Genomic DNA, 24,307 nt, shown 5'->3' with positions numbered 1-24,307 from the left:
CTCAGAGAGCTACGAATGTATATTCCCAGCCGCATTGTGAGAGCTATTGTGAGACACGGCCGGGCACTGAGCCAATCGAAGTACCAGCCCTCGCATGACGTACCACACCACGGACTGCCGTTCATGCGCATACATCATGCATTACCTGTCGATCACTGGCACCCTAGTAATGCTACAGACGCACCACATCCGACTCAGACCCGCTCCTTTTCGTCGATATACACGACCGCCGATATGGACTGCGTGCTCGCGGCTTCATAGCACATTCCTAGTCTAGAGAACAATACAATAAATTGCAGTTCGACTATGTGGCAGTCTAGTTTTGTAAGTTTACGCCATGCGGTGGTAATTCTATGAGTGACGTTTTCGTGGAAAAATACTTACCGGCAAGTCTTACTTTCCCGACTTAGAATTTAGTGTGATTGGCGCCCGTCCAGCGCCGATGCGGTACTTGCCTAATCGGGATGAACATCGCGCCTGCCAGGGCCGCTGCGCCAGGCGTTTTCCCCTTATTCTCTTTCATGTATGATGTCTCTTCATAAATTTCATACGCCTTTTTTTTGTGTTGCATCACCTGTTCTCTTCGATATAGTGAGAACCACAGGCTCATGCTATGGCTCTCATCGGAGATTCTACTGAAGCATCCCGGGCCATACGTCTCGTCGATGATGAGGGTCATGAGGATGATATGCTGAGAGGAATTTCACAGACTCCCTTCTATAGAATTATTTGTGGGCTTCCGGATTCGCCGTGCAATGAGCAGCAGCGCGCGTAAAGGCCCGCAGACAGAGTTGCCACAATTGGCTAATGATTCCGCATTAGGCAATTCACCAGCCCTCGAAGCAGAATCAAGTGATCTAGCATGAGCAGACAACGGATCTGTGACTCACTGTAATCTATATACAGTGTTGACAAGGCCAGAAATATCCATTACTTATTGTAGAGACCAAGTGTACGAAACGGAGCGAATCTAAGTCCGAGGTGGACGGGTCACGTGTCAACTAAGTAGCAAATCTTACGCGATAACTAAGGCGTAAGTGTAAGCATTTTTCCGCGATAACGACCGTCATATAATTCGCTGATGGTGACTAGTCATTAGTTCATTGTTAGATGCGCGCCACACATGCGAGAGAAGTTTACAAGATGGTGATGGGCTTCTCTTATCGGCGTCCACGAAGACTTGGAGCAAGGAGAAAATGGCTTCTCCTGACAAGCTGAGTTTTCTGCCTTCGCGCACCGTCAGCGCTGTACTCGCAGCGTCAGTCCAATAGACATGATCCTGGGGATGCGGCGACGCAACGGAAAGCGAGGTACAATTAACAGGTGTCGCGACGGAGCTCGTTTCTCGAGGTCGAACGCTTGCCAACCCGGTGGTCAGACCGACCAACTAGAGCATCATCGGCAGTAAGTACATGTCTTGGTGAAGCTCAAGGTCTTGCCATAAGAGACGCGGCGTGAAAGTTAGTCTCTTACTAGATCAAATTGCCTGGCAAGCCAGAGTCCCCCAATGATGGAATCCAATCAACACGAGCTCGAGCATCTGATTCCGAAGCTCCGACTCAGTATACCCTTCTGGAGGTCCGTCTTTCGACAAGGAGCATAGGATTGTTCCCCAATTGTGACGACGCGTGCCCCTTCGCGCCGAGCTTCCACTGCAGTGAGGTCTTCAGTCTACTCAATAGTAACTTTGGCAGGACGTACGGAGTGTGTGGAACCGGCTCTTGCCTCAATCCATGTCAATGTCCCGGGCTTGCGTGACTGGGAAGATCCCAACATCCAAGAGCCGACAACTCGACCGCCATGCACGCATGATTCGTCCCCGAGAATCGCGCGAAGGAAACGCTCGCCATCCCGTCGTTTACATAAAGGCCCCTCCGCTGTTCAATATCTATTCCCCAGGGCGCAGCTCTACTGAAACGTCTCAGTGATCCATCTGCTCGTCCAGACTCACCAACACTGCCATGTTCTCAATCACCCGCATCCTTATCGCCGCGTCCCTCGCACTGGCCGTCGCCGCGGTCCCCGGAGGGTTGGGCAGCGAGCCCACGCAGACGGTGACCGTCACCGCTACACCTACAGCCACTTCCGTCAGCAGCTGCAACACGGGCTGCGGGGCTCAGCGCTGCGAACAAGTCGGCGACGTACGCGCGCTTCCTTTTTCTCCCCGTCGACCCGGTGGACTCACGCTCGCACACTATGGCTGCGACAGGCTGGGTCCAGCGGGTTTCCTCGATTCTTGGAGCTCTGGGTGTCATGGTGCAGGGGCTTGACGGCCTCGTCGGCATCAGCTGCAACCCCGTTGTTGTCGCCGAAGTCTGTAGCAAAACACCTGTGTGCTGCGAAGAGAATGGGATAGTAAGTGCCCGTCTTCGCGGGGTGGCTTGCATGCCGGTTTGACCTTCCCGACTTTCTAGGGCAGCCTCATCTCCGTCAGCTGCATCGTGGTATGATACTGCAATCGCATGGATAAGCCGGGAACGGTAGTGTACGCAAAACCTTGGCAGACCCGATATATCGGCTGCATGTAATCCTGTATATGTAACTTGGACTGGATAAGTTCTTTTGAATCTAGGCACCGTAAAAGTTGGTCTACACATACATACCTGCGTAGACAGACAGAAAGCGCGGTGAACGCATATCAAAAGGCGTACAACAGTACAGTTGAAGCATACGTGCAAAGAAATCGATGGCGCAAGCCATAACTTGGAGTGACACCGAGCCGACACAGGTAGAAACCACAGATGCTCGCGAAGAGCACGGTGAGGAAAAAATTGGCTGTGATCCGACAGCGCAAGAGTAGTCTGAATCGAGTTTCGCATGAGCAGAGCTCCGCGAGCCGCGAAGTGAACTAAGGGACAGCCATCCGCGCGTACGCGCCATAGAACCACTCTCGTCTTCCTACAGGTCAGATGCTTTTCGAGGCAGAACCCCGCCACATCCGCCTGGTGACGCTACCGGTGTCCTCGAACAAGAGTCGAGCACTGCGAAGACGACAGAGGTGGGCACGTACGAGCAAGATGACCGCCCTGTCCCCGCGACGTGTTCCAAAGCTGCACCCCGACCCTCCGCCTTCACATGGCCGACCGGTACAGGCAATGTCATGGCCCACCCACAAGCAAAACGAGGCCGAGACCCTCCCATAAGTAGATGGAGGGCCATGCTACGCCTTCTCTGGGTATGCGGGATGCAGCTGCGTTTCTGGTACGTCGCGCCAGCCTGTGAAGCTGGGACCCGGCTGGGGCCAATCGAGGGGGACCTCTCAGACCTTAGCCCGCTCACGAATACAGACGCGTGTAGCGTCCTGTACGTTGTGAGCGTCGCGGCCTTTGCGCTGTCGGGGGGAGAGGGACTCCTGTCGTGGGCTGACAGGAGGAGCCGTCTCGAGGACAAGACAGTCGTGGCTGCTGCCTTATATACGGCGGACGGCGTATCTCAGATCGGGTGTGGCTGGAAACGTGATAGATCCAATGACTTACTACTAGTCTTCTCCGTCACGGTTGCTGACCAAAAAGGGTTACCCAATGACTTAGTCCTTATGACTGGAAGGTAGGCTTGAACCAACTTGAGCACCGAGAATCAGAACGAGCGCGGTACCTAAGCACTACAGAATACATATATCAGCGCTACATGACGGATTTGTTACTTATCTGTCAAGCGACCTATTGCTACAACTCAGTTGTGACACCCTCTCAGAATCCAGCCTGCGCCGCCTCCCTCTCTGCCAAACTTCCCCTCGGCGCCCACGCCTTGACATGGCCATGGTCCGCCTCGGGTCCTTCGCCATGCTCGACAGCGCCCCACGCACCCGCACCTGGCGTCTCGATCAGTAGCCGGTCGCCCTTGCCCATCCAGACCGTCGCCTTCCCGCCGATGTTGATTTTGCGCGGCTGAAGTGGTGCGGGCTTGCTATCCCCGGTGTCCTCGGGGAAGTCGCCGTCCTCCTTACGCGCCTGCTTCACCCAGGTGTTGCGGCCCATCACGCCGGGCTCGCCGCCTTCCATCCCGTACGGCTGGCGCGTGCGACGCTGCCCGGGACACGTTAGTCTCCGCTGAGGCGGACGCACGCTGCTACGGAAGGACGCACCTCGGAGAGGATAGACACCTGGAGACCCTCCGTGAACTCAATCTCGCGCACGACGCCGTCGCCCCCGCGCCATTTCCCCTTCCCGCCGCTGCCGGGGCGCAGGCCGAACTGGTGCACGAGCACGGGGTAGCGCCGCTCGAGGATCTCGACGTCGCCGATGCGCGTGTTCGTGATGTGCGTGTGCACGCCCGACGTGCCGTGCCAACCGGGGCCAGCGCCGGAGCCACCTGCGATAGTCTGTGGCGGATTTCAGAGACATGCAGGACGTAATGGAGTATGGGATACCGACCTCGTAGTAGCCCCAGCCAGTGATGTTGTTGCCGTCCTTGTCCTTGCCGCCCGCGCCAAATGTCAAGTTGCTGACAGCCACGTCAGCAATCAAGGAAAAATGAACCATGGACACACGCACTTGGTACATCCCTGGCTCGCTGCACACGCCCTGAACGCCTTCAGCACCACATCAACCATGCGCTGGCTCGTGAGAACGTTGCCGCCGCACACCGCCGCGCTCCGACTCGGGCTAAGGAGGCTGCCCTCCGGGATGACGACGGTGATGGGCACGAGACAGCCCGCGTTGAGTGGAATGTCCATGTCGAGCATCGCGCGCATGCAGTAGATCACCGCGGAGTGCACGACGCTGATCGGCGCGTTTAGGTTCCCGCGCACCTCGCAGCCCGTGCCCGTGAAGTCGCACACGGCGGATCCCTCTGCTTCGTCGATCGTCACCTTCAGTTTGATCTGTAGAAAGGTTGAGGGATGGTGGTAAGATGACGAAGGAGATGGTAGCGCACCGGAGAACCGTCGTCGAGGTAGTCGATCGCCTCGAGCACATTCGTGCCTGCGCGCTTGGCGGCGTCCCGGAGGACGTTCCTAACGGACTGCTCCGCGTTGGACCGGATGTGGAACATGTACTCCTGGACGGTCTCGAGCCCATAGTCATCCACGACTATCAGACCGTCAGTGTGACAGCGCGTCCACCGGATCAGAGCCACTTACTCGCTTGAATAAGTTGAATGCCCTTGTGGTTGGCCGCAATTTGCTAGATAGCAGATGATGGTCAGTGACAGGAGCTCAACCTTTGTAGGAGGACCACATACGGCCTTCAGATCGCTCTCCACGTCCTTAATGTTCCTGCACCCTGAGCTCCCAGGGTACTGCGCCGGCTTGTTGACCATATACTCGACGAGCTCGTCATGATTGTACACTCCCCCGTCCACGACCTTGAAGCTCTCGATCTGCGCGCCCTCCTCGAAGATGTTCGTAGACGTCGGCGGCATTGACCCCGGGAGAATACCGCCGATGTCGGCGTGATGCCCGCGCGACGCGGTGAAGAAGATGATCTCGTTCGTCTTGGTGTCGAAGACGGGCGAGATGATGGTGATGTCGGGCAGGTGTGAGCCGCCCGCCCAAGGCGAGTTCGTCATGAGCACGTCGCCGGGCTTGAGCGACTTGCCATGGAGCTTCATCTGGTAGCGCACCGCACTGTAGGACGTGATGAGCATCTCATACTTAGCGTACAAGGCTATGTGGAATGTTAGGTAAGACTGTTCAGGATACCGTCGTGCCTCAACGAATACCACCCTTCACGTTGTCAAGACTGCATCATCGGTGTTCGGTACTAGGTCAAGGGGAAGGTGCTCGGACGGACTCCTACGCTCTCTCAATTGAGAGCGCATGTCTGTGAGAGGGCCGGGGCACCATTTACGGGACCCCGGCGGTATCCCGCAGTCCGAAGCCAAGCATGACTTCATGATGCGTACTCGTACAGCGACTGCATCCATTCCAGATGCTGGATTCACGAAAGCGTGATTCGCATTTGCAAGGAGTCTTGGCGGCCAGCGCGCGCCTGCCCTCTCGCTGCGGCCAGCGTCCTTGGTCATTCCATACCAGTTCCCCACCGGACAATTGTCGACCACGGATACGCGGCATGGGAGGGTCGCAGCTAGCCACGATCTGCGAGGGTGCATTCTATAACACTCAATCCAGATACCAGCATAAAGAAGCTCTGTAAAGCGAGAGAACGGACATTCCACTCTCCGCTCCCCCAGGCGCATCTCTGACTTCGGGAGAGTAGCACGTCTAGCCTCGCTCGACTGCCAATTTCTGGATATACAAGCCAGACCAATCATACTCCCAACGAGTTCGTGTACTCACAAACTCATCGAACCCAAGTGAATGGGAATGAACGGCGCGTTCGCCACCAGGTCTCCGTCAGGTGCGAACAGCGCGCAAGAGAAGTCCAGACGCTCCTTGATGTTCGTACTGATCGCTGTTTGCTGCAGCGAACGGCCCATCGCCTCCGCCACGCTCATGAAGCGGTTGGCGAAGAGCGTGAGGAGGATCGGATCGGCGGCCTTGTAGTTGGGCTGAGACATAGCGGAGAGTAAGCGCGTAGAGCGAGCACGATGAACCCAAGCTGCCTCTCCAGTGCTATATATCGCGCCCTAAAAGAGGGGCAATCGTCCGAGTCAGACCTTCAGTTATCGACAAGGAATTGCAGATTAGCCACCGGCGCGCAGAGATTACCAGATTAGCCATTCAGGCGGCGATTAACCAGCGCGTCTTTCCAAAGTTCAAGTCGATGTTTGCGGTGAGGGACGTGCGGGGACATGATAGGGCACCTTCGGATTTGAAGGAAGCTGAAGGTGGTGGAGGTCTGTCTTTGCTATAAAGATTGATGTAGGCAGTATGGATGGTTGCTCCGCTCCCGCCGGAGTGTCGACTGTCCAGACCGTCTCAGCCACACCTGGATCTGAGATGCGCACTCCGCTATATATAACAACCACGGGCCGCCACATTGTCTTCCTCGAGACGGTCTCTCCCGTCCGCCCACGACGGGTGCCCGCTCTCCCCCCGACAGCGCAAAAGCCGCGAGGCTCACAGCGTACAGGACGCGTCACGCGTCTGCATTCGTGAGCGGGCTAAGGTCTGAGTACTCCAGTCCCCCTTGATCGACTCTAGCAGGGTCCCAGCCTCACAGGCTGGCGCGACGTATCAGAAACACAGCTGCATCCTGCAAGCCCGGAGAAGTGATAGCATGGTTCACGTCCAAGTGCCGAAGGATCGCGGCGGCAGGGCTGCTTGTGGGCGAGGTCCAATTTGGCCGCAGCGGTCTTGTTATGTGAAGCGGAGGGACGGATGCAGCTTTGGGACACGTCGCGGGGACAGGGCAAGCTTCACGCTTTCACGCGCCGATCGCTATCGTCTTCGCATTGTTCGACACTTGCTCGAGGATGCAATCAGCGGCAGGAGGATGTGGCGAGTTCTTTAATTGTCCTCGAAAAGCATTCACTGCATATCACTGCATTTCAGGAAGACTGTCGTGGTCAAATGGTGCGTGCATGCGGATGGTGTCCGTTAGTTCACTTCGCGGCTCGCGGAGCTCTGCTCCTGCGAAACTCGATTCAGACTACTCTTGCGCTGTCGGGTTTTACCCTATTTTTTCCTCACCATGCTCTTCGCGAGCCTTCCTGCAATGTTTTCACGCGGCAATATTATGTACGTTCGCGCACGCATGCTGTCCGTGGACCGAGTTTCAACAATCCGTGCACTTGTTGCCCACTCTGTCAACACATACAGGTATGTGCCGTACGATTTCAACGGGAGGCTCGGATGACGTGCAATTCTGGCAGGATCTCCGTATCAATCTGGGGTCGCCTGGACCATAACGACCTCGGCATTGTATGAGCAGTAAGCGACTACTACTTTCGTCAGGTAAGATTCAAATACGAGCATTCACCCACTGAATCGATGTTTCTTGCATTTTCAATCAGAACATAATCGTGTGCTTCGCCATCACGGACCTACAGACAGAAGTCTACACATCCAGTCTGTCACTGTTGTTCTCATATCCTGACCATTTGCCCAATACATCCTTGATATCGACCAACTGTGTACCATAGAATATATGGGCAGTCGGCTTGACCTAGGAGTAATGGTACGCCTCAGTGTTTCAATGCAATCGTGCAATGCTCTGTACGTAGCGACGGGTCAGACGCACCTTATCCCATTCGCAAATCCGTCCGCTGGGCGAACGTGCGAGGTGGACACCTAGTCAAAGACATTGATCAGTCAGCTCGCTCGTGAGTACCTGTTACAAATGTGCGGCGGGCATGCGAGGACTCAGCACGACACTCGCGCTTGAGCGAAGGCGTGCAGAACAGCGGCGCGGGCGCAAAAGCCACACAGGAACTGTTTTACGCACCCCAAACGGACGTCGTCCCCGTCAGGCTGTTCATTGATGCCACACACGTCCCGCACGTCGTGCAGCGTAGGCGTGTCTTGTGCGGTTTCAATGGTGTGTTGTATGCGCGCAGTACGTGCGGCAGCGAGTTGAGTTCGATTTCCGAAGCGCAGATGGTCGAAGACAAAGTAGGAGCGGTCGCGGCGGATGACGGCAGTGCGAATGAGACGGCAGAAGAACGGAGATGGATGGTATGGATGAATGGGCAGCCTGTCAAGAACTCGTTAGCGATATCTCAGAGAGGCGCAGAGATGGTACACGGCCTCCACGGCAGGAACCGATACGGTGTACTCGATCGGCACTCACCAGTAAGCTTTTGGCATTGTGTACAGTGACAGTACGCCGTCCTGAGGACATCGGTCGCAGAGAATGTATAAGAGGCCTGCCCGCAGAAGCAACCACCACTCAGCTGTTGCCCAGCTGCTTCGTCCAACACTTCTTTGCTCGCGGGGTCGCTGGTCTCACCCGCGTCTCCTCCCTGCACGCTCCACGAGCCGGGTGCACCGACGTCCTCTGGGACCCTGTCGCGGTACTTCCTCAGTCCGTCCCTGATGTCCAGCATCCGTTCTCCGTAGTGGTAGTGCAAGACTGGACTTATCTTCTCCCACATCGCTATCCTCCCCGCGCTCTCTTCACCCGCGACTGGTATCCGCGTCAAGGTTCCGCCCCACACAGCAGTATGTCCCTCTTTCTTGTTCACGGATCCGACCCCGACGCCGCAGAGGTTGCATCTGTAGCGAGTCTCGTGTGGGTGCGATGCTGGCGTATACGTGTGCAATGCAGAGTCCGGAGCAGCGGAGAAAGCGACGGATTCTAGCGGGAAATGGATGGTCGGTACGAATGGTCCGCCTATGACATGAAAGCACGTGGTTAGAGGCGGATTATCATAGAAGATGATTGGGACACACACCTGTTAACCGTTGGCACTTCGTACAGTGACAATAGCCGGTGAATGTTGGGCTAGACGTAGCGGTGTAGGTGAGCGCGCCACAGTGGCAGCTACCGCACAACCCGGTCTGTTCCAGTGTCTGCAATTTTGCGACAACGGATAGCTCTTGAGAGGTTCTTTGGATCGCGTTCATTACAGCGAGGTGAGCGCAAGATGAGTGGAAAGCACCGAGGGAGTGTAGTGCTTAGGCGCCAGACCGCCGCTGCGGCTGCGTCGTGCAGACTCAGTGGACTGTGGCAAATCTCGTATATAACCGTGCAGCTGGTCCGACCAGCCTACATGGTCCAATTGATTAGGTCGCTCTCGACGCATATGGAGGTTAGTATCGTTAAACGGGTGCATTCAAAAATAAAAATAAAGTTCGCGAGTGTGAAGGAACGACAATGCGGTGTATATCCTAGTAAGTTAGTACTAGTATGAGGCAAGAGTGGAGGGATAGCGAGTCTTGAAGCCCTTGACGAGACTGATCACGGCGGGTATGAGGAGTGGCTGGCACTGTATCACCCGTATTTGCGTCCAGTGTAAAACATGTTGTCGTTTGATAGTGACTTCCCGTTCCGAGTCGGCGGTGCATTGATCGAGAACAAGGGCAGCAAATATACCCAGCATGTTGCGTATGGCACACGGAGCGAGCACTGGGTATCATGTTATCTCGAGAGCGATGCTCCTCATTCAATGAAGCGGTGTAACATCTACGAACCCAAGAACCGACACACACGCATCTAGGGCATCAAGTTCAGATTCAGCCGACTTCACCGCTGAAGCGCGAAGGCCGTCCACTGAAACGCGATTGAGCGCTCACTCCTGCACGAACACAAATGACGACTCACCGCATCCGACGTCGGCGCGTCCACGAACGACACCTCCGAGCTCTCCGCATCGTCGCCATCGAACTGCCTGATGGCCGTGCCCTGCACGCGCAGCTGGAACTTCTCCTTGCCCTCCACGTCAGCGTAGTCTTTCGGGATCTTGATCTGGATCGTCTCCTCGCCCTGCTTCGACTGCTTTCCGCTGACGAGCTCGAACAAACAGTCGTCCCGGATCTTCTCCCTGAGCAGTATCTCGCGCTTTCCGATGTTGAACGCCGCGTACCGCGTACCAGAGGGCGTGCTGACGGCCATGACGTGCATCGGGACGCCGCCGGACTGCGCGGGCAGGAGGTCGACTGGCGTCCCGGAGCGGAGGTGCACGCGCGCGAAGGGGAGGGTGGAGGGGAAGCTCAAGAAGAGCCCGCCCGGGGGGAGCTCGCGGACCTGCCGCGGCGTCCCGTGCGCGCGGAGCTGCATTCCGAGGGAGGCCCCCTTCGTGAAGCCGTACACTTCGCGCATGAGGTCGGCGGTGATGCGCGAGCCACGGCTGCCCGCACCCTTGTATTTCGGGCCGTAGTTACTGTGTGTGTGAGTGACGAGGCAACGTGAGCACGAGCTCCAGAAAGCGCGACGAAGGATCGATGCACGCACTGTATAGCGATCGCGGTGGGGAAGGTGCGGTACGCGATCCATACGACGCTCCCGCTTATGCCTCTCTCCGTCGTGGCTTTGTACTCGACCTGCGTTGGGTACGCCGCGATGATGGTGCCGGTGGAGACCCTCGGCTCGCCGCGCGGGGACACGTCGCGATAGCCGCTGATGCTCGCCTGGCCTTGCAGCGAGTCCGCGTGGCCAAGGCGCAGGCTGAAGCGGAAGCCAAAGCTAGCCTCCATCATGTCCTTCTGCGCCTGCGTCGTGCTTGGGTCGCGGTAGCGCGCGGGGAAGAGATTGGGCAGACCACGCGGGTAGAGGACCAAACCCCAGTCATTCGGATCGTTCTCTACGGGTTTGGCCTTGAACGACTTGCAGATATAGTACTTGTCCGCGGGGACGACGTAGTCGTCGGCAGCGTTGAGCGCACGGACGGTGATGTCCCGCGACTCCTCCTTGTCAGGTCCGATGAGATTGTGACCGGCGGTGAGGATGACGTGGTAGTCGGGTACGCCAGGAATGTTCACGAAGAAACCGTTGCCGAGGAATGTATCGGTGCCCCTCTTGAATGCCATCTGCACGACCCATTCGGTAGGTAGGGTTGCGAATGTGAGGCCGGTGGGTTTGACTCTATCCGGCTGCTCGCCTGTCCAGGAGGGGTGCTGCAAGTCGTCGGGGACGTAGAATTTCCTGACCATGGTTGACTGAAAGGCGTGTCGATGCAACGGACACGTAGCAGCTGAAGAGAGACGTTCAGAGTAAGTTATTGAGACTGCCAGCGGCGAGGAGAGTTACTGCACGCCGTGGGAGTCCCGAACTCGCAGTCAGTGAACGGCCCTTAGGTAGTGGAACAAGAGATCAGACTCCCGCGGCTCCGAGTCCTCCTTGGGGAAATATAACGGCAGCAATGGTTCCGTACAAAGTACCGCGGGTTTCCGTGTAGGAGCTAGTAAGTATGTAGTTCGCACTAGTCTTCTTTGACGGAGTGGCCTATGTAGGGCTGTCTTATGAGCACCGCGCAGTTCAGGCATGGCCTACTATTCCATTCAAGCTGCCATCCGGCGTATTGAAATCAGCTGAGCTCTCCTGCTGGGCCCGGTATCGTGTCATTGTGTTCATCGAGAATGGAAGGATACACTTACGTCAAATGCACAGCGTGCCTCTGCACCAGCTGCCAGCACATGGATTCAAGCATTCCCGCTCGCCTTCTCAGACGTTTTTGCGTTTTGAGCCGCGGATGTTCGAGGCGTCCTGGTACATAGTACGGATTGGGATAGAACGGCTTGATCAACCAGGCACAACAGATCGGTATCTTTCTCGGAAGTTCCCGGTTTCGCTTTTCCGGCGGAAAGTGATCGAGATCTGGAGAAGCAGCGCTTTCCCACAAGAACTTATGTAATACACGGCGTGTCAGTGATGAGGGCGCATTCAAGTTCGACATACTCCGCCGTGGCAAGGTTCAGGCTGTACAAAGGCTGTCAATCAATCCCATACATCCAACACCAGGCCGCGCATATGCACATCGATGACTCCGAATCAGAGGAAGTGCTGGAACTATCGAAATCTTGGATGCATTCGCGCGGGACAGGAGATGCCTGCAGGTATTGGCGAAGGCATAGCTAACGGTCTTTGAATGCAACGGTGAGTGTCAGACCAGACCAGTTGTCATCTGCGCAACATCTTACAGCGTGTACGTTGAAGTTGAGGTGTTACCTGGGGCTAGCGTAGAGGATTTGCCAGTAAGCTGCGCCATCAACATGACCAGCGTGGCCCAAGGAAGCTTGAACGGAATTTAAGTATCTTCGGCGCGTCAAGTACTGGTCGGGTTCGTATACGCGATAGTCAACACGCTGGCTGTCCTAGTCACGAATGTCATGGTGACATACCGCTGGATACCAGTACTTACTGTCTCCGTCGGAGGCACATTCAAGTTGCACTGATTCGTAAAGGCTGCTGCCACAGCGAGAATGCGACAGCCATTACTACGAAGGAGGCAACTCAGCCAAATATTCCCGACATGTCCAAAACGAAGGACATTGCTCGCGGTCTCGCCGCTAACGGCGCAGCGACTCGCGCTGACTATGGTGGCTGCTTAGGCTTTAACCTGCTCTTCACCGACAACGGTAAACTGGTTGCCAAGCGTTGGATTGGCGAAGCATTTAGCGGGATGGCAGCTACGTGTTGAATACCCGTAAGTCGATTCCAGGTTTCAACGAGTCTATGCTGACCACTGCATGCACATTTCTAAGTAGGAGCACAGACGAGATATCATTGAGGTGTTTCAGACAACGAGATAGCTAGACAACATGAAGAAATCCGGCGTAACGAAGCCCGTGCTGCCGTGAAGTGATTGTACACTGTTAGCAAACACATCGGGTCAGTGAGTTGTTCTCTGAGTTCGGAAGAAAAGTGGTGCATGACATACATTGTCTCCAGAACTTGAATCCAGATCGCAACACATCCACAACGTGCGCGCAGTATCATCACGCGATCACGCAGTTCTGGTTCTGGTTGACACACTCCGCCTTCACCTTGGACACAAAGGTGCCGTCCGCCTTGACGTCGCCAAGGACGACCTTCTCTCCGACAGCGGGGACCTGGAGCACCGCGCTCTCCTCCGTCAACCCGAACGCCTCGACCGTCTCCTTCGTGCCGCCGGTCGAGACGAACATCTGCTTGAGCACGCCGACCGGCGTGGGCGCCGCGACGCTGTCCGCCCACTTCTCCGCCTCGTAGAGGCCGTGGATGTACTGGTCGGCGGCGGAAACGTAGAAGACGTCGCCGCCGGGGTGAGAGAAACTGAGCGCGGTGCCGGCGAGGGGCTGCGCCGCCTTGGCGAGCTGGGTGGTCGCCCACGCCCCGCCCGCGGCGGGCTTCGAGAGGTAGGTGAGCTCGCCCCCGGCGCCTTGGAAGACGACGCGGACGGTGTCCTGCCAGAGGGTGGCGGCGAGCTTGCCGGAGGGGTGCACGGCGAGCGCGGGGAGCGTCTTGTCTTCGGCCCACTCCTCCTCTTCCTCGTCGTACGAAAAGACGACGAGCTTCGAGCCGGAGGTGATGCCGACAACGTAGGACTTAGTGGTGGTGGCGACGTAGGCGGCGGTGGAGCCGGCGCGAACGGAGCTGGACACGAGCTGCTCGTCGCCGAACGCCTCCCCGGTCCAGAGCTTGACGACGAGCTTGCCGCTGTCGGTGTAGAGGAGGTAGTTTCCGTTGTTAGCGGGGGTCGGCCCTGCGCCGTTGGCGGAGAGGCCGCGAGCGATATCCTTCACTTGGGACATGACGACTGGTGAGTGCTGATAGAGTGCAGAGAAGATGATCTGGGGTGCGGTGCGAAGAGCGAGCGAATTGCTGTATGGTGAGCCTGCCGCGCGGATGGTCTTTTATACAGCTGCCTCCGTCAGCCTAGCGGCTACTCCGATTAACTTTGGTGAATCGCCTTGCAGGCCTCGACGGTGCGTCCTCCCCGAAATGACCAAGTACGCCTGTACGTATTCACATCATCGTATGCAGCCTGGTACGGATGCGTGTGCAGTGGCATGACCGCGTGCTGGTCTTCCATGACTTTGTGACAGTCGGCGGGCATGTTCATATCGCGCCTCCGCGGGGTCCGGTCGACTGCAAGGACAATCGAACTCTGGGAAATCGAGTCAACACTGGATCCCTTGCCCACGTATGTTCTACGGCGGAACTCCTACCGAGGCCCCTTGCTGACAACCCTCTGTCCATTTTAAGACGCCAAGAGCGACTTTTCCGTAAAGCGCTGCAGCAATGGCCCATGAGGTGTCACGTCAAGTGCGTCCACTGCACTATATGCCCGCATTCGAGTAGAAGACCTCCAGGTTCCTTGGGTCGGGCCAATGTAAGTTCTGCATAGTCGGTTGACAACTTGAAAGCTCATTCACAAGAGGCTGTCAATGTCTTCATAACCAGTTTCGTCCGAAGGGATTACCAACGACGTCCACAACAACGCACGCTACTAGGCGCTACCAGTACACCAGTCGGGAACCGCCGCTTAACAGCCTGTCGTCGGTGCCTGCCATCAATCTTTTGTCCTCCGCTCTGCAGAGATCCTCAGAAGCGCCCTGGATTGGATAGCATGCCTCTCCGGTGAAAAGTGATCGAGATCTGGAGAAGCGGGTTTTCTCACCACTTAATGAACGGCGTCCGTCGAGGTCGGCAGGGAAGATGTTCAAGACAAAAATGACAGAGAATCAAGGTCAGCAGACAGGCCCGGGTCCGCAACGTGCGACACATGCGACTTTACCATGCAGCTCGTACCTCACCTCCACAGCGCTCACGCAAGCACTCGCCCCATCGTTTCAAGCTCCGTTTCGCAACAGACTGTACACTGCGAAACTATCGCCATGTATCCGGTGTACAACAGGAAGTATGTGCGGAAATATGGACTCGGCGCGAGAGGCTCAACCTATAATTTCCCTATAACTTCCGTGGCACTGCTTGGTGAGTACTTTCGACTGAATGATGGCCCAGCCGGATCCTGCCTCCGCAGATTGTGTCGCGTTAGCGAGCTTCCATTCAGGCTACATCGTTGATTATCATTCGAAATCAAAGCGACCGGTCACATTACGTTCCGCAGCCAAGCTGGCGTTTGGCCAGGTCGCCCGTTGAACGGCGAAATGTCGAAGAGAAGGGTGAGACTGATGCTAGCTATTGTCAGTTATTGCCCTCTCGGGGACTGACGGCCTCGGGAAACCTTTAGGACGTGCCGCGGCCCTCGCTTCCGTTGTTGGTCAAATGCAGTCAGCAAGCCTCTTCTGCTCAATATTTGTGGTCGGACGACTCAAACGGCGGAATGCGATGCTCAAGGGTGGGCCCTTCAGGGCACTCAGGGAAACGCCGATCACATCACCCGGCGGTCTTGTTCTGGGCAGTAAACGTCGTCCACTTGAGCAACGGGCCTGTCTTCGTGCGACCCCGACGCCGAACTCGGGTGCAGGCCCGCGGGATTGCCTTATTTGCGCAAACACCGCCGTGTGGCAGTCTCAGCAAGGCCACAGAGGTATATGGACGGTCGCTGTCTCATCATTGCCATCCCTCCCTGCCTAACTCTTCACCATCATGCCGAACCTTCACGATGACGCTTTCAGCGGAGATCTCACCAGCACTCTGCTTGAGAAGTACCTCAAGGATGCTGGTCCCTCCGCCTCCACCTTGATCAACTCTCCCGGGGGAACGAAGAAGGTCACTCCGCTCGCCGCAGCATGCTGGGGCGGTCGCCTTGCCGTCGTCCAGCTACTCCTGAAGAACACGTCTCCCAAAGTGGACGTCAACTTCGTCGACCCAAACGGACGCACCGCGCTCTTCTTCGCATGTTCCCGCTCACCGTCCAAGGATAGAGTCCAGATCGTCGAGGCACTCCTGGACGTGAGCGCGAACGTTGACGCGCAGTTCCCGCAGGACGACAACAGCACGGCGATCATGGTCGCCTTGAAGCAACTCCGTGACAAGGATCTCGTCCATCTGCTTGTTGACCGCAACGCGTCGCTAGACTTGGCGAACAGTAAGCGCCAAACAGCGCGCACGATAGCTAAGGAGGTCGGTATGGAGCAGGAGCTGTTGTCGGCGGACCAGAGGAAGGCGAACAGGAACAGCTTCATCGACTACATCGTTTCGACCGTGCTGTTCGTGGTGTCGTACATCAACCTTGGGATGATCAAGGACGCTGTGACGGGTGTCATCGGGAAGATATTCAAGCTATCGGGAAAACGGCATCAGCAAATGTGCACGTTACTTAGCACGTCTTGACGAACCTTACGAGCCTTCACGTCTTAGATTCTTGCTTTAAAATCACTTACTCTCCTTGCGTACTTGATCAAACGAGCGCGAAATAGTAAGGATAGAAGTAAGCAGATATTAAGCATGAGTAAGGAACATCGTACAATCAAGTATGTAAGTACATTCTGGCGAATGCAATCCTCGAAGTCTGCATAATGATTATCGAGGCAGCTGAGACACGGACCACCGAATAGTATATAGATTCGTCGAGGAGGGTACATTACATCTGGCCAGTCCCTCTACTAATATGCTACCATTGTCTCGTCGTATAATACGAAAAGCCCACCTTGTGAGCACATTCTGTGCTAATACTGATTGCTGTAGAGTCATCGTCACCCGAGGAGAGCGAGCGAGTTGACGGGCGAGCCACCGAACGTGCGATTCGCGAACGTGTGGGGCAAGTACACGGGCGATCGTGCGTGAATGAGCAAGCGGATGGGCGGGCGAGTGTGTGAGCGAACGGCGAGCAAGCGACCAAGTGGGCGAGACCTGAGGTACTGATCTAATTCAGTTCGTGGCGCGCTCTGTGAATTTCGTCACGCAAGGTAGCAGTCGCAGGCACATAAGACGTACCGCGACCTAGGCGCGATGCCCCGTTATGGTTGTTCGAAGAGCGCACGACAAGCACGATGACTCGGATCACTGTGCTGCCTTATACCCCGTAGACCGCACCGCGGTCTCGTCATTCGCAAGTTGTGACGATGTTAGACACGCCGGGGACGCTCGTCGGCAACATCCTCACCTGGAAATCAGCTCAGCGTGTCCGCTGCGTGACATGCGGCCGTAGATGAGTGTTCGGACGTGCAGCTACACGTCTGAATCGCATGCAATGTCTGAACCGTAGAACGAATGCCCCATGTCCACTGCTGGCAGCGTGCACAGCGTTCTTCTCGTTACGTCGCTGGCAGCTCAGGTACTGGAATGTGGGGTCTGGAAGAAGACTCGGAGACAAGATGAGCATTTCAATTCAAGAGGACATACCTGCAGATCTCGAGCCTTCTGCTCGCTTTCTGTACTCGCTACACCCTTACTTCTCAATGCTCTCCTGTATTCCCAATCGTGCGAGTCGGCACGGCCAGATTGCGGGTCGCCAGAGCCGCGAGAAGTGAGAAGAGGTGGGAAGTGGCGAGTGGAGACCCAGGTGAACGGCGTAACGGGTGAAAGCGCGGCAAGGCAAGTCAAGAGTCTGGGACAGTGGGCAGGAGCGAGGGCTAATACTTAGCGGCCTCGTAGTTATGTTTCCGAGCAGTTCATGGACGAAGCTGGACGACGTACGCTTGATGATGAAGGTTGAAAAATGGCGCAGTCGTTTCCGTGCTAAGTGCCACAGCGGCTTGCCCTAAACGGAAATCCAATCAGACTCCGATGACACGTCGCCCGCAATGCTCAAGCGCTCAACGTCAACGTCAACGTCCTCCAACCCAACATTTGACCCGTCCAACGTCCAACGCGCAAGTCCAATCACAACGTCCAACGTTCTGGTGCATGGCATATGCATCCCAAGTCACGGTTCCTCATTAAATGCACAGATATGGAGCGGCATGGCGCGCAGCGGCGCCGCAGCCTCGAGTCATTGCACGGCTCGAGATACAAAGGTGAGTACAGCCCTTCAAGCTTCAAGTCTCCTGCCGAACCTGTCGCTAGAGAACACCGAGCACCAGATAATGCTGCGCGCGCGCACAACGCCTGACTCGGAGGAGCCTGTGCTTGCCTGCCCGCTCGCTCGCCCTCTTGTCCATCGATCTGTACATTCTTGCCTATCCGCGCGCTCGCCTTCTCACTAGCTCACCGCGCTCGCCTTCTCGATAGCTCTCTGCCCTCGCCTTCTCGTCACCTCGCTCTCTCACTAGCTTGCACCCGCCTGCCTGCTCTTGCCTGCCCACCTTCGCTCAATCGCTAGCTCACTCACTCGTTTGCCCTCTACCCGCCCTCGCCCTCCTTGCTATGTCGCCCGCGCCGCAACTCACCCTTGCTTTCTCGTTGGCTTAGCTCGCTCGCCTGCCTGCTCGCTCGCCCACGCACTCAATGGCCCATTGCCGTCGCCTTCTCGCCCGCTCTCCCTCACGCTCTCGTCATCGCCCTCTTACCCGCCTGCCCGCTTTTCTGCCTGCCTACCCACCCGTTTGCCTGTCCACATACCTGTACTCACTCTCACCCACAACCCTTTTAGCATGCACCGCCTCTCGCCCGCGCTCCCGTGCACCTGTTCGGCCAGCCAGCCGCCCACGCACGCAACTGTCCACGCAATTGCCCATGGACCTACCTACTTGCCCGCGGATCGGCTCTCTGTATGGTCATTGGTGCCCATGCCCAGCTCGTGTACGCCAGTGAATACAGTAGTATATTGTAATTCCATACAACAGACCTGTACACTGTAGAATGAATTGGCATATTTCCGGAATATATTTGTGTCCCATGGAACGTTTTGAATGGATAGATCGATGTTCTTGAAGGCCACTTGATCCACGATTACAAGTCTTAATGTCAGCTTAGCACACGACTTAGTCGAGCTTGATTAAGACAGTTCAAGTAGCACGCCCCTTAATAAGAAATGGTACCTCGTTAATTAAGCACGATCACTTATTCACTGAATGCCCTTGATCGACTTATTAAGGTGTTTAAGCCCAGAATAAGCAACGTGCACATTTGCTGATGGGGACGCGACTGGAGTGAAGGTACTGTGCATAACGCTTCGGAACATGCACGAATCGCTGATCTGTTTCATCTCTTCAGGAAGTAGCGAAGGTACGGGGCTCATGCGCGTGGTCACATAGCTTGAAATTCTCAGCTGATCGGTTTTCAGGACATCCTATCGCCCAAAGTTGCGAAAGAGTTCAATGATAAGTTCGACCAGTCCACCAATCAGGTATGTGCACCGATGCATGGGTAGTTTGGCCTCGTCTTGATGTCATGAGCAGCCACAGAAGGGCCCTGATCCCCCGCCGGTCCCGACGCCCCTACCGCAGAGGTGATGCCCACCAGTGCTACTTCCATGTGCCCACGAGATACTGACTGCTGCTTCTCGCAGCCTCGCACCGTCAAGGACTTCCAGAACGTACTCACCGACTATGTCACCGAGTCCGGTCTCAGCAAGTTCTTCCCGCGCGACGATCCTTTCATCCAGAAGCTCGCTGGCCGCGCAGCGGCGTTACGGGAGAACAAGTCCGACCCGCTCGGGAAGCCGGAGAACCTGAAGAACCTCATCACCCTCTCGCTGTACCACCCGATCATCTACTGCGACGACAGCGGTTCCATGGCTGCCGACAATCGGTACATCAAGCAGCGCGAGCTCGTCTCGCGGATCGCCCGCGTCGCGACGAAGATCGTGCCCGACGACTTCGGCGTCGAGCTGCGTTTCATCAACTCGCGCATCACGAAATCGAACATGACGACGGAGGAGATTGATCAGACGATCTCATCGGTCTCGCCGAGTGGCGGGACAAGGATTGGGACGACGCTCAAGAACGACATCCTGAAGCCGTTCGTGTACGACAGGCTCGCGGATACCACGAACCCGTTCAAGCGGCCGTACCTCGTGTGCGTCATCACGGACGGCGAGCCGACGAGCGAGCCGCAGTCGACGTTCAAGGACGCGATTGTCGAGTGTCGGGCGACGCTCGACAGTAACAAGTTCTACCCCACGTCGGTCATGTTTTGCGTCAGCCAGATCGGGGACGACCCCGCGGCGGAGGCATTCTTGGACGCCTTGCGCAACGATGGGTCGATCCAGGACGTGGTGCACTGCACGGCGGAGAAACTCGACGATAAATTCGATGAGCTGAAGGCAAACGAGGGGAGATTGGAGGAGTGGATTCTCAGGCTTTTGACGAAGCCGCTCATGGGAGATGATTGAGGACCGTGTCATCCATACTTGTCTTGCTTTCTATATGATGTGATATGTCTGTGGCAAGCATTATGCAAAACAATGTTGACGGGACAAGGCTACAGCATCAGCGGGCAAGAAATACATGGATCAGTATTTACACTCTACATTCCCAGTGCACTCAAGCTGTCTTGACACCACCCCAGGCGACACTACGCCCGGCCGTACGAGGCGCAGCTGCCGGCAACTCTGGCGCGATACCCGCAGGTGCCTTCGCTTTTGGTGGAAGGGGGCTGTTCCGGAGGGCATCGAAGACACGCTGTGCGTGCTCCGTGTTCCGGATGAACCATCCTGCGTATTTTCTGCCGAGCGTCGACTCGGCCATGTGCACCATGTTCTACGAGGACCATGTGAGTACTTCAAAGGCATCCGCGTGTGAAGGGGGGAAACCAACCTCGTCAATCACGAAGTCTAGATCACTTGTCGACGCCGTTTGACCGTCCAACAGGCCCTTCTCGTTCTCTGTGTCAACCCTACTCACGCTCCTGCTCGCTTGCTTCATGACCATCAGCTGCTGAACCATCTCCTCCTCGTCCGCATCGAGGAAGTTCGCGAGCTTCGCCGCGTCGAGCGACGCGTACAGTTTCAGGAAGCTGCGCAATGTCGGCACCGGCGCCTGTGCGCGCACCTCGGAGAGAAACAGGGCGAGGTGCCGTTGTGCGGGCTCGACCGGCGGGTCCTCCATGTACAACGCGAGCTGGTCACCCTCCTCGTAGGGTGGCGGGTTGGCCGCGATAAACTTGGGGCAGGCGTACAGGAAGAGCTCCTCGACGGCGGGGAGGCCCTCCTCGCTGGTGAATTCGTGAGGTCACGGATAGAGAGGATAGGTGACGACTCACCCTCGCGACATCTTGGTGAACTGATCTCCATATCGCTCCTTGACGATGTTGGAGATGTTGTCATCGACGCGCATCGGGGAGAGGGCGCTGCATATCGCCAGAAGCGCGTACATTCGGTCGGCGGTTTTGTTGATCTGCAGCACAACGTAAGGTGCACGTTGAGAAAGACGAGCGGATGGCATACTTGGTCATACTGGTAACTGCGCGTGTGGTACTGCCGCATCCGTAAGATGAAGTTCAAAATGTTAACGAAGGTCCGGATAGCGTCGGGATACCGCCGGAGCATGATGTAGCAGAAGCCGACGTAGTAGAAGGTGGTGACATGGCAGGCTGTGACACGCATGAACGGAGACTGCGAAAGGGTCAACATACGACCTCCGGGAGTGATGAGACACGTACTTTTTGGCTCAGTTCGACGTTTTCCATTATCTTAAGAGCAAGAGTGAAGTCGCCGAGGAGCGTGTGCACCCGCAGAAGACCGATGATGCTGAAGTAGCCAAGCATACGGTACAATGGACGGACACCATATTCGCCAACAATCTCTCTGCACAAACATGAGTGACTTCCTGCCGTTGTAGTCAAATGACGTACGCGATCTCCTCCGCAGATTTGCCCTCCTGTAGCGCAATGATGTGCTCATGGATTTTCGACTTTTGTATGAGCGAGTACAAAACATTCAGGACGCTGTATGAGCTCCACACCTGGCTCTCCTCGGAGAGCAGAACGATCTCTTCGTCTGTCTTCGACTTGACCTTTGATCGCCAGACGCAGAACGACTGGTACTGGTAGATGAACTCGTCAATGATGTCCCAGAGCCACTGCTCAGGGAGCTCCAGAGCTACGGGGCCGTCCGAGTCTGAAGGGCCGATCAGACTGGCGGAGAACCAATGAGCATTCGCCACTCACTCAGCAGGTAATTGAACAGCTCGCAGCTGTTCTCGTACGAGTGGAAGCGGTCGTCGATGTCGGGCTGAAGCCGCGAGTAGACGTGGCGGTAGTAGAGTTCGCGGTAGAGGATAAGGAAAATCTGGTCTACGTAGAAGTTGCGGAGTCAGTTCTCGTTGAACGCAAGTAGGCTCACCATCATTCACTAAGGGTGCGATCACCTCCGCCTCTGGCCATTCCGTCTTCGCGTAGAACTTCTCCGTCAGTCTATTCCACCCGCTCTCGTAGGCCACCGTGATTTCGGCGAGGTTGTTGTCTAGCACGGCTTTGTGGAAATGCACAATGAACTGCGCAATGTTGGACCATGCGAACCGAAGACGCAGCGCATGCACTCACCCGCTTGACGACGTCTGGCACCTGAGAGAAGGCTGCTTGTTGCGCCATCTGCTGTTGAACAGCCACGAGCGTAGTCTCGTCTATCCGAGGCTGTGCTGCAGGAGAATGAGTATCGCTCTCATTCCGATGCGACCACTATGCTCACCGTCTTCGTACATTCCGTTCTGACCATAGTTTCCGATGGCAAGGTTCACGTCAACATCCTGCAGGTCCTCCTCGAGCTCTGCTTCCCAGAGCGCAGTGCGTTGTTGAGACATCGTCGGAGACTGAGAGGGACGGTGGAGGAAGGAGGCTGGAGGCGTAGCGTGCACGGTGTATGGCAAAAATGATCGGTGATGAAAATGTATCCTCAATAAGCGAGGCTATAAGTGGCGCATACAAAACTGGGTGACGATCGTATACTGTGGCAACAAACGTATAGAGAGATCTTACTTACTAACGAAACTTGCTAATCGCCTCCGTGTCGCAGCGTTGTTCCGTGCATCTCGTCCCACCTTTACGAGGTCGGATCCTTCTCTCGAACATACACTCTACTCGACTCCTGATTGAGCTCATCGTGCATGCGGCATGCTCGTGCACTTCCCAAGACGCGTCTTCAACGGCGGCACCCGCAGATGGCTGGCATGCGCCTGGAAGCGAAGAACATGGGCAAGCTCACTAATCGAGGGGACAGCAGCGTAACTGTTGTAGCCTGTACGCCCTCTGCAGAGGTTGCGACGAAGGAGAGGGGATTGTCGCTGGAGGTATGTGCCTAATTGAATCAGAGTCGGCTGTTCCAGCGTACGAATCCTCGCAGGAACGGGGCAAATCCCTGCTGAATTGGCGATCAGCTGTTCTTCACGAACGCGACTTCGCCGGCTCGAACCGCCCAGTACATACGCAACAATGCCCGAGAGCCCATGGCTTGTACCAACACTCATCCGGGACACCCTGTCACGTCGCGTGGTCCACCAGAAGTCTCCCACTGGCGATATTAGCTGGCAGTTCTTCCCGGCGCACGCATCTGACTAAAGCCAGCCGTCGTTCTTACTCTACGCGAGCACTACCAGATAGAAGTGGAGATGATTTTACTGTCAGTGTATTCCATTGGTCAGACACGGAGTACTGACGAGTGTGAAGATCCCTAGGGTTCCTACGAGAGTCCTGAAGGCGCGTGCGGATGTGATACGAAGAATCAATTCGATTATGCAAGCAACATTTGGGAGACGGTTCGAAGTAGTGGTTTTCGGGAGTACTTGCTACGGCACGGATAGCGCAGACAGTGACCTTGACCTATGTATGCTGGTAGGCAGTGTCCGTCCTTTGTGAGTGCCTTCGACCTTCATATGTTGATTGAATAGGACCATAAGAAACCCAACGGCACTTTGCCAGACGATGACGTAGATCTGTTTGGTCGGTCATTACTTCTTTGTTCGTCCGTGTGAGGGAGGTATTGACTATAACACAGGGCCGTACGATGTTGAGTGAGTGGCTTGAATGAACTCCCTCACCGAGAGACTCAAGACCATCAGGGCTGTCGCGGCTGCACTTAAGACCGTCAAATCATTGAAGCGTAGTTCAGAACCCATGTTCATCAACGTGGAGGCCATACCTAGGGCTCTCGTCCCGATTGGTCAGTTGCCAATATATTCCGTCACCTGTACCCGGGTCGACTAATGTTTCGTCGGGCAGTGAAGTTCAAGGATACAGTGACGGGCTTGTCGTGCGACCTGAACGTCAACGACCGTCTCGGGGTCGTGAACACCTTACTCATCAGGCAATACTCCATGTTA

The 24,307-nt window shown here is 56.0% G+C and overlaps 9 protein-coding genes across 9 annotated transcripts; 4 read left to right on the top strand and 5 right to left on the bottom strand.

The window, feature by feature from the left end:
* Window positions 1-1,961: 1,961 nt before the first annotated feature.
* On the top strand, window positions 1,962-2,450 carry B0H18DRAFT_1126472 (uncharacterized protein; the record flags this gene model as incomplete). The annotated part of the gene is made up of 3 exons (XM_048035157.1): window positions 1,962-2,141; window positions 2,221-2,355; window positions 2,415-2,450. 3 exons carry the CDS (start codon window positions 1,962-1,964, stop codon window positions 2,448-2,450), a joined length of 351 nt encoding a protein of 116 aa, XP_047885876.1.
* Window positions 2,451-3,573: 1,123 nt separating this feature from the next.
* On the bottom strand, window positions 3,574-6,570 carry B0H18DRAFT_1050133 (Hydantoinase B/oxoprolinase). The gene is made up of 7 exons (XM_048030923.1): window positions 6,239-6,570; window positions 5,178-5,566; window positions 4,876-5,030; window positions 4,494-4,822; window positions 4,374-4,443; window positions 4,085-4,321; window positions 3,574-4,025 (listed from the first exon to the last, which is right to left on the bottom strand). The coding sequence occupies exons 1-7, from the start codon at window positions 6,457-6,459 to the stop codon at window positions 3,690-3,692; spliced, it is 1,737 nt and encodes a 578-aa protein (XP_047885875.1). The 5' UTR covers window positions 6,460-6,570; the 3' UTR covers window positions 3,574-3,689.
* A 1,331-nt stretch (window positions 6,571-7,901) lies between these two features.
* On the bottom strand, window positions 7,902-8,889 carry B0H18DRAFT_888684 (uncharacterized protein; the record flags this gene model as incomplete). Its single annotated transcript, XM_048041237.1, has 4 exons — window positions 7,902-8,009; window positions 8,085-8,134; window positions 8,289-8,537; window positions 8,634-8,889. 4 exons carry the CDS (start codon window positions 8,887-8,889, stop codon window positions 7,902-7,904), a joined length of 663 nt encoding a protein of 220 aa, XP_047885874.1.
* Window positions 8,890-10,028: 1,139 nt separating this feature from the next.
* Window positions 10,029-11,434, bottom strand: B0H18DRAFT_1126470 (uncharacterized protein; the record flags this gene model as incomplete). The annotated part of the gene is made up of 3 exons (XM_048035156.1): window positions 10,029-10,055; window positions 10,107-10,665; window positions 10,737-11,434. The coding sequence occupies 3 exons, from the start codon at window positions 11,432-11,434 to the stop codon at window positions 10,029-10,031; spliced, it is 1,284 nt and encodes a 427-aa protein (XP_047885873.1).
* Window positions 11,435-12,956: 1,522 nt separating this feature from the next.
* B0H18DRAFT_1050117 (uncharacterized protein) lies at window positions 12,957-14,166 on the bottom strand. The gene is made up of 2 exons (XM_048030922.1): window positions 13,162-14,166; window positions 12,957-13,093 (listed from the first exon to the last, which is right to left on the bottom strand). Exon 1 carries the CDS (start codon window positions 14,012-14,014, stop codon window positions 13,220-13,222), a length of 795 nt encoding a protein of 264 aa, XP_047885872.1. The 5' UTR covers window positions 14,015-14,166; the 3' UTR covers window positions 12,957-13,093; window positions 13,162-13,219.
* A 1,933-nt stretch (window positions 14,167-16,099) lies between these two features.
* On the top strand, window positions 16,100-16,514 carry B0H18DRAFT_1050112 (uncharacterized protein). The gene has a single exon (XM_048030921.1). It carries the CDS (start codon window positions 16,176-16,178, stop codon window positions 16,500-16,502), a length of 327 nt encoding a protein of 108 aa, XP_047885871.1. The 5' UTR covers window positions 16,100-16,175; the 3' UTR covers window positions 16,503-16,514.
* A 2,717-nt stretch (window positions 16,515-19,231) lies between these two features.
* B0H18DRAFT_1149970 (uncharacterized protein) lies at window positions 19,232-20,569 on the top strand (the record flags this gene model as incomplete). Its single annotated transcript, XM_048035716.1, has 3 exons — window positions 19,232-19,277; window positions 19,355-19,398; window positions 19,561-20,569. The coding sequence occupies 3 exons, from the start codon at window positions 19,232-19,234 to the stop codon at window positions 20,383-20,385; spliced, it is 915 nt and encodes a 304-aa protein (XP_047885870.1). The 3' UTR covers window positions 20,386-20,569.
* On the bottom strand, window positions 20,537-22,792 carry B0H18DRAFT_1126467 (RNA polymerase I-associated factor PAF67-domain-containing protein; the record flags this gene model as incomplete). Its single annotated transcript, XM_048035155.1, has 10 exons — window positions 20,537-20,752; window positions 20,810-21,206; window positions 21,255-21,388; window positions 21,439-21,606; window positions 21,654-21,798; window positions 21,846-22,110; window positions 22,161-22,286; window positions 22,336-22,486; window positions 22,536-22,630; window positions 22,681-22,792. The coding sequence occupies 10 exons, from the start codon at window positions 22,790-22,792 to the stop codon at window positions 20,537-20,539; spliced, it is 1,809 nt and encodes a 602-aa protein (XP_047885869.1).
* Window positions 22,793-22,980: 188 nt separating this feature from the next.
* On the top strand, window positions 22,981-24,069 carry B0H18DRAFT_1050100 (uncharacterized protein). The gene is made up of 4 exons (XM_048030920.1): window positions 22,981-23,278; window positions 23,332-23,607; window positions 23,655-23,819; window positions 23,876-24,069. Exons 1-4 carry the CDS (start codon window positions 23,096-23,098, stop codon window positions 23,957-23,959), a joined length of 708 nt encoding a protein of 235 aa, XP_047885868.1. The 5' UTR covers window positions 22,981-23,095; the 3' UTR covers window positions 23,960-24,069.
* Window positions 24,070-24,307: the final 238 nt, after the last annotated feature.

Source organism: Fomitopsis serialis (genome assembly GCF_022376445.1).
Source record: "Fomitopsis serialis strain Sig1Antser10 chromosome Unknown B0H18scaffold_199, whole genome shotgun sequence".
Classification (NCBI taxonomy): Eukaryota; Fungi; Basidiomycota; class Agaricomycetes; order Polyporales; family Fomitopsidaceae; genus Fomitopsis; species Fomitopsis serialis.
This window is presented reverse-complemented; position numbering and strand designations above follow the sequence as displayed.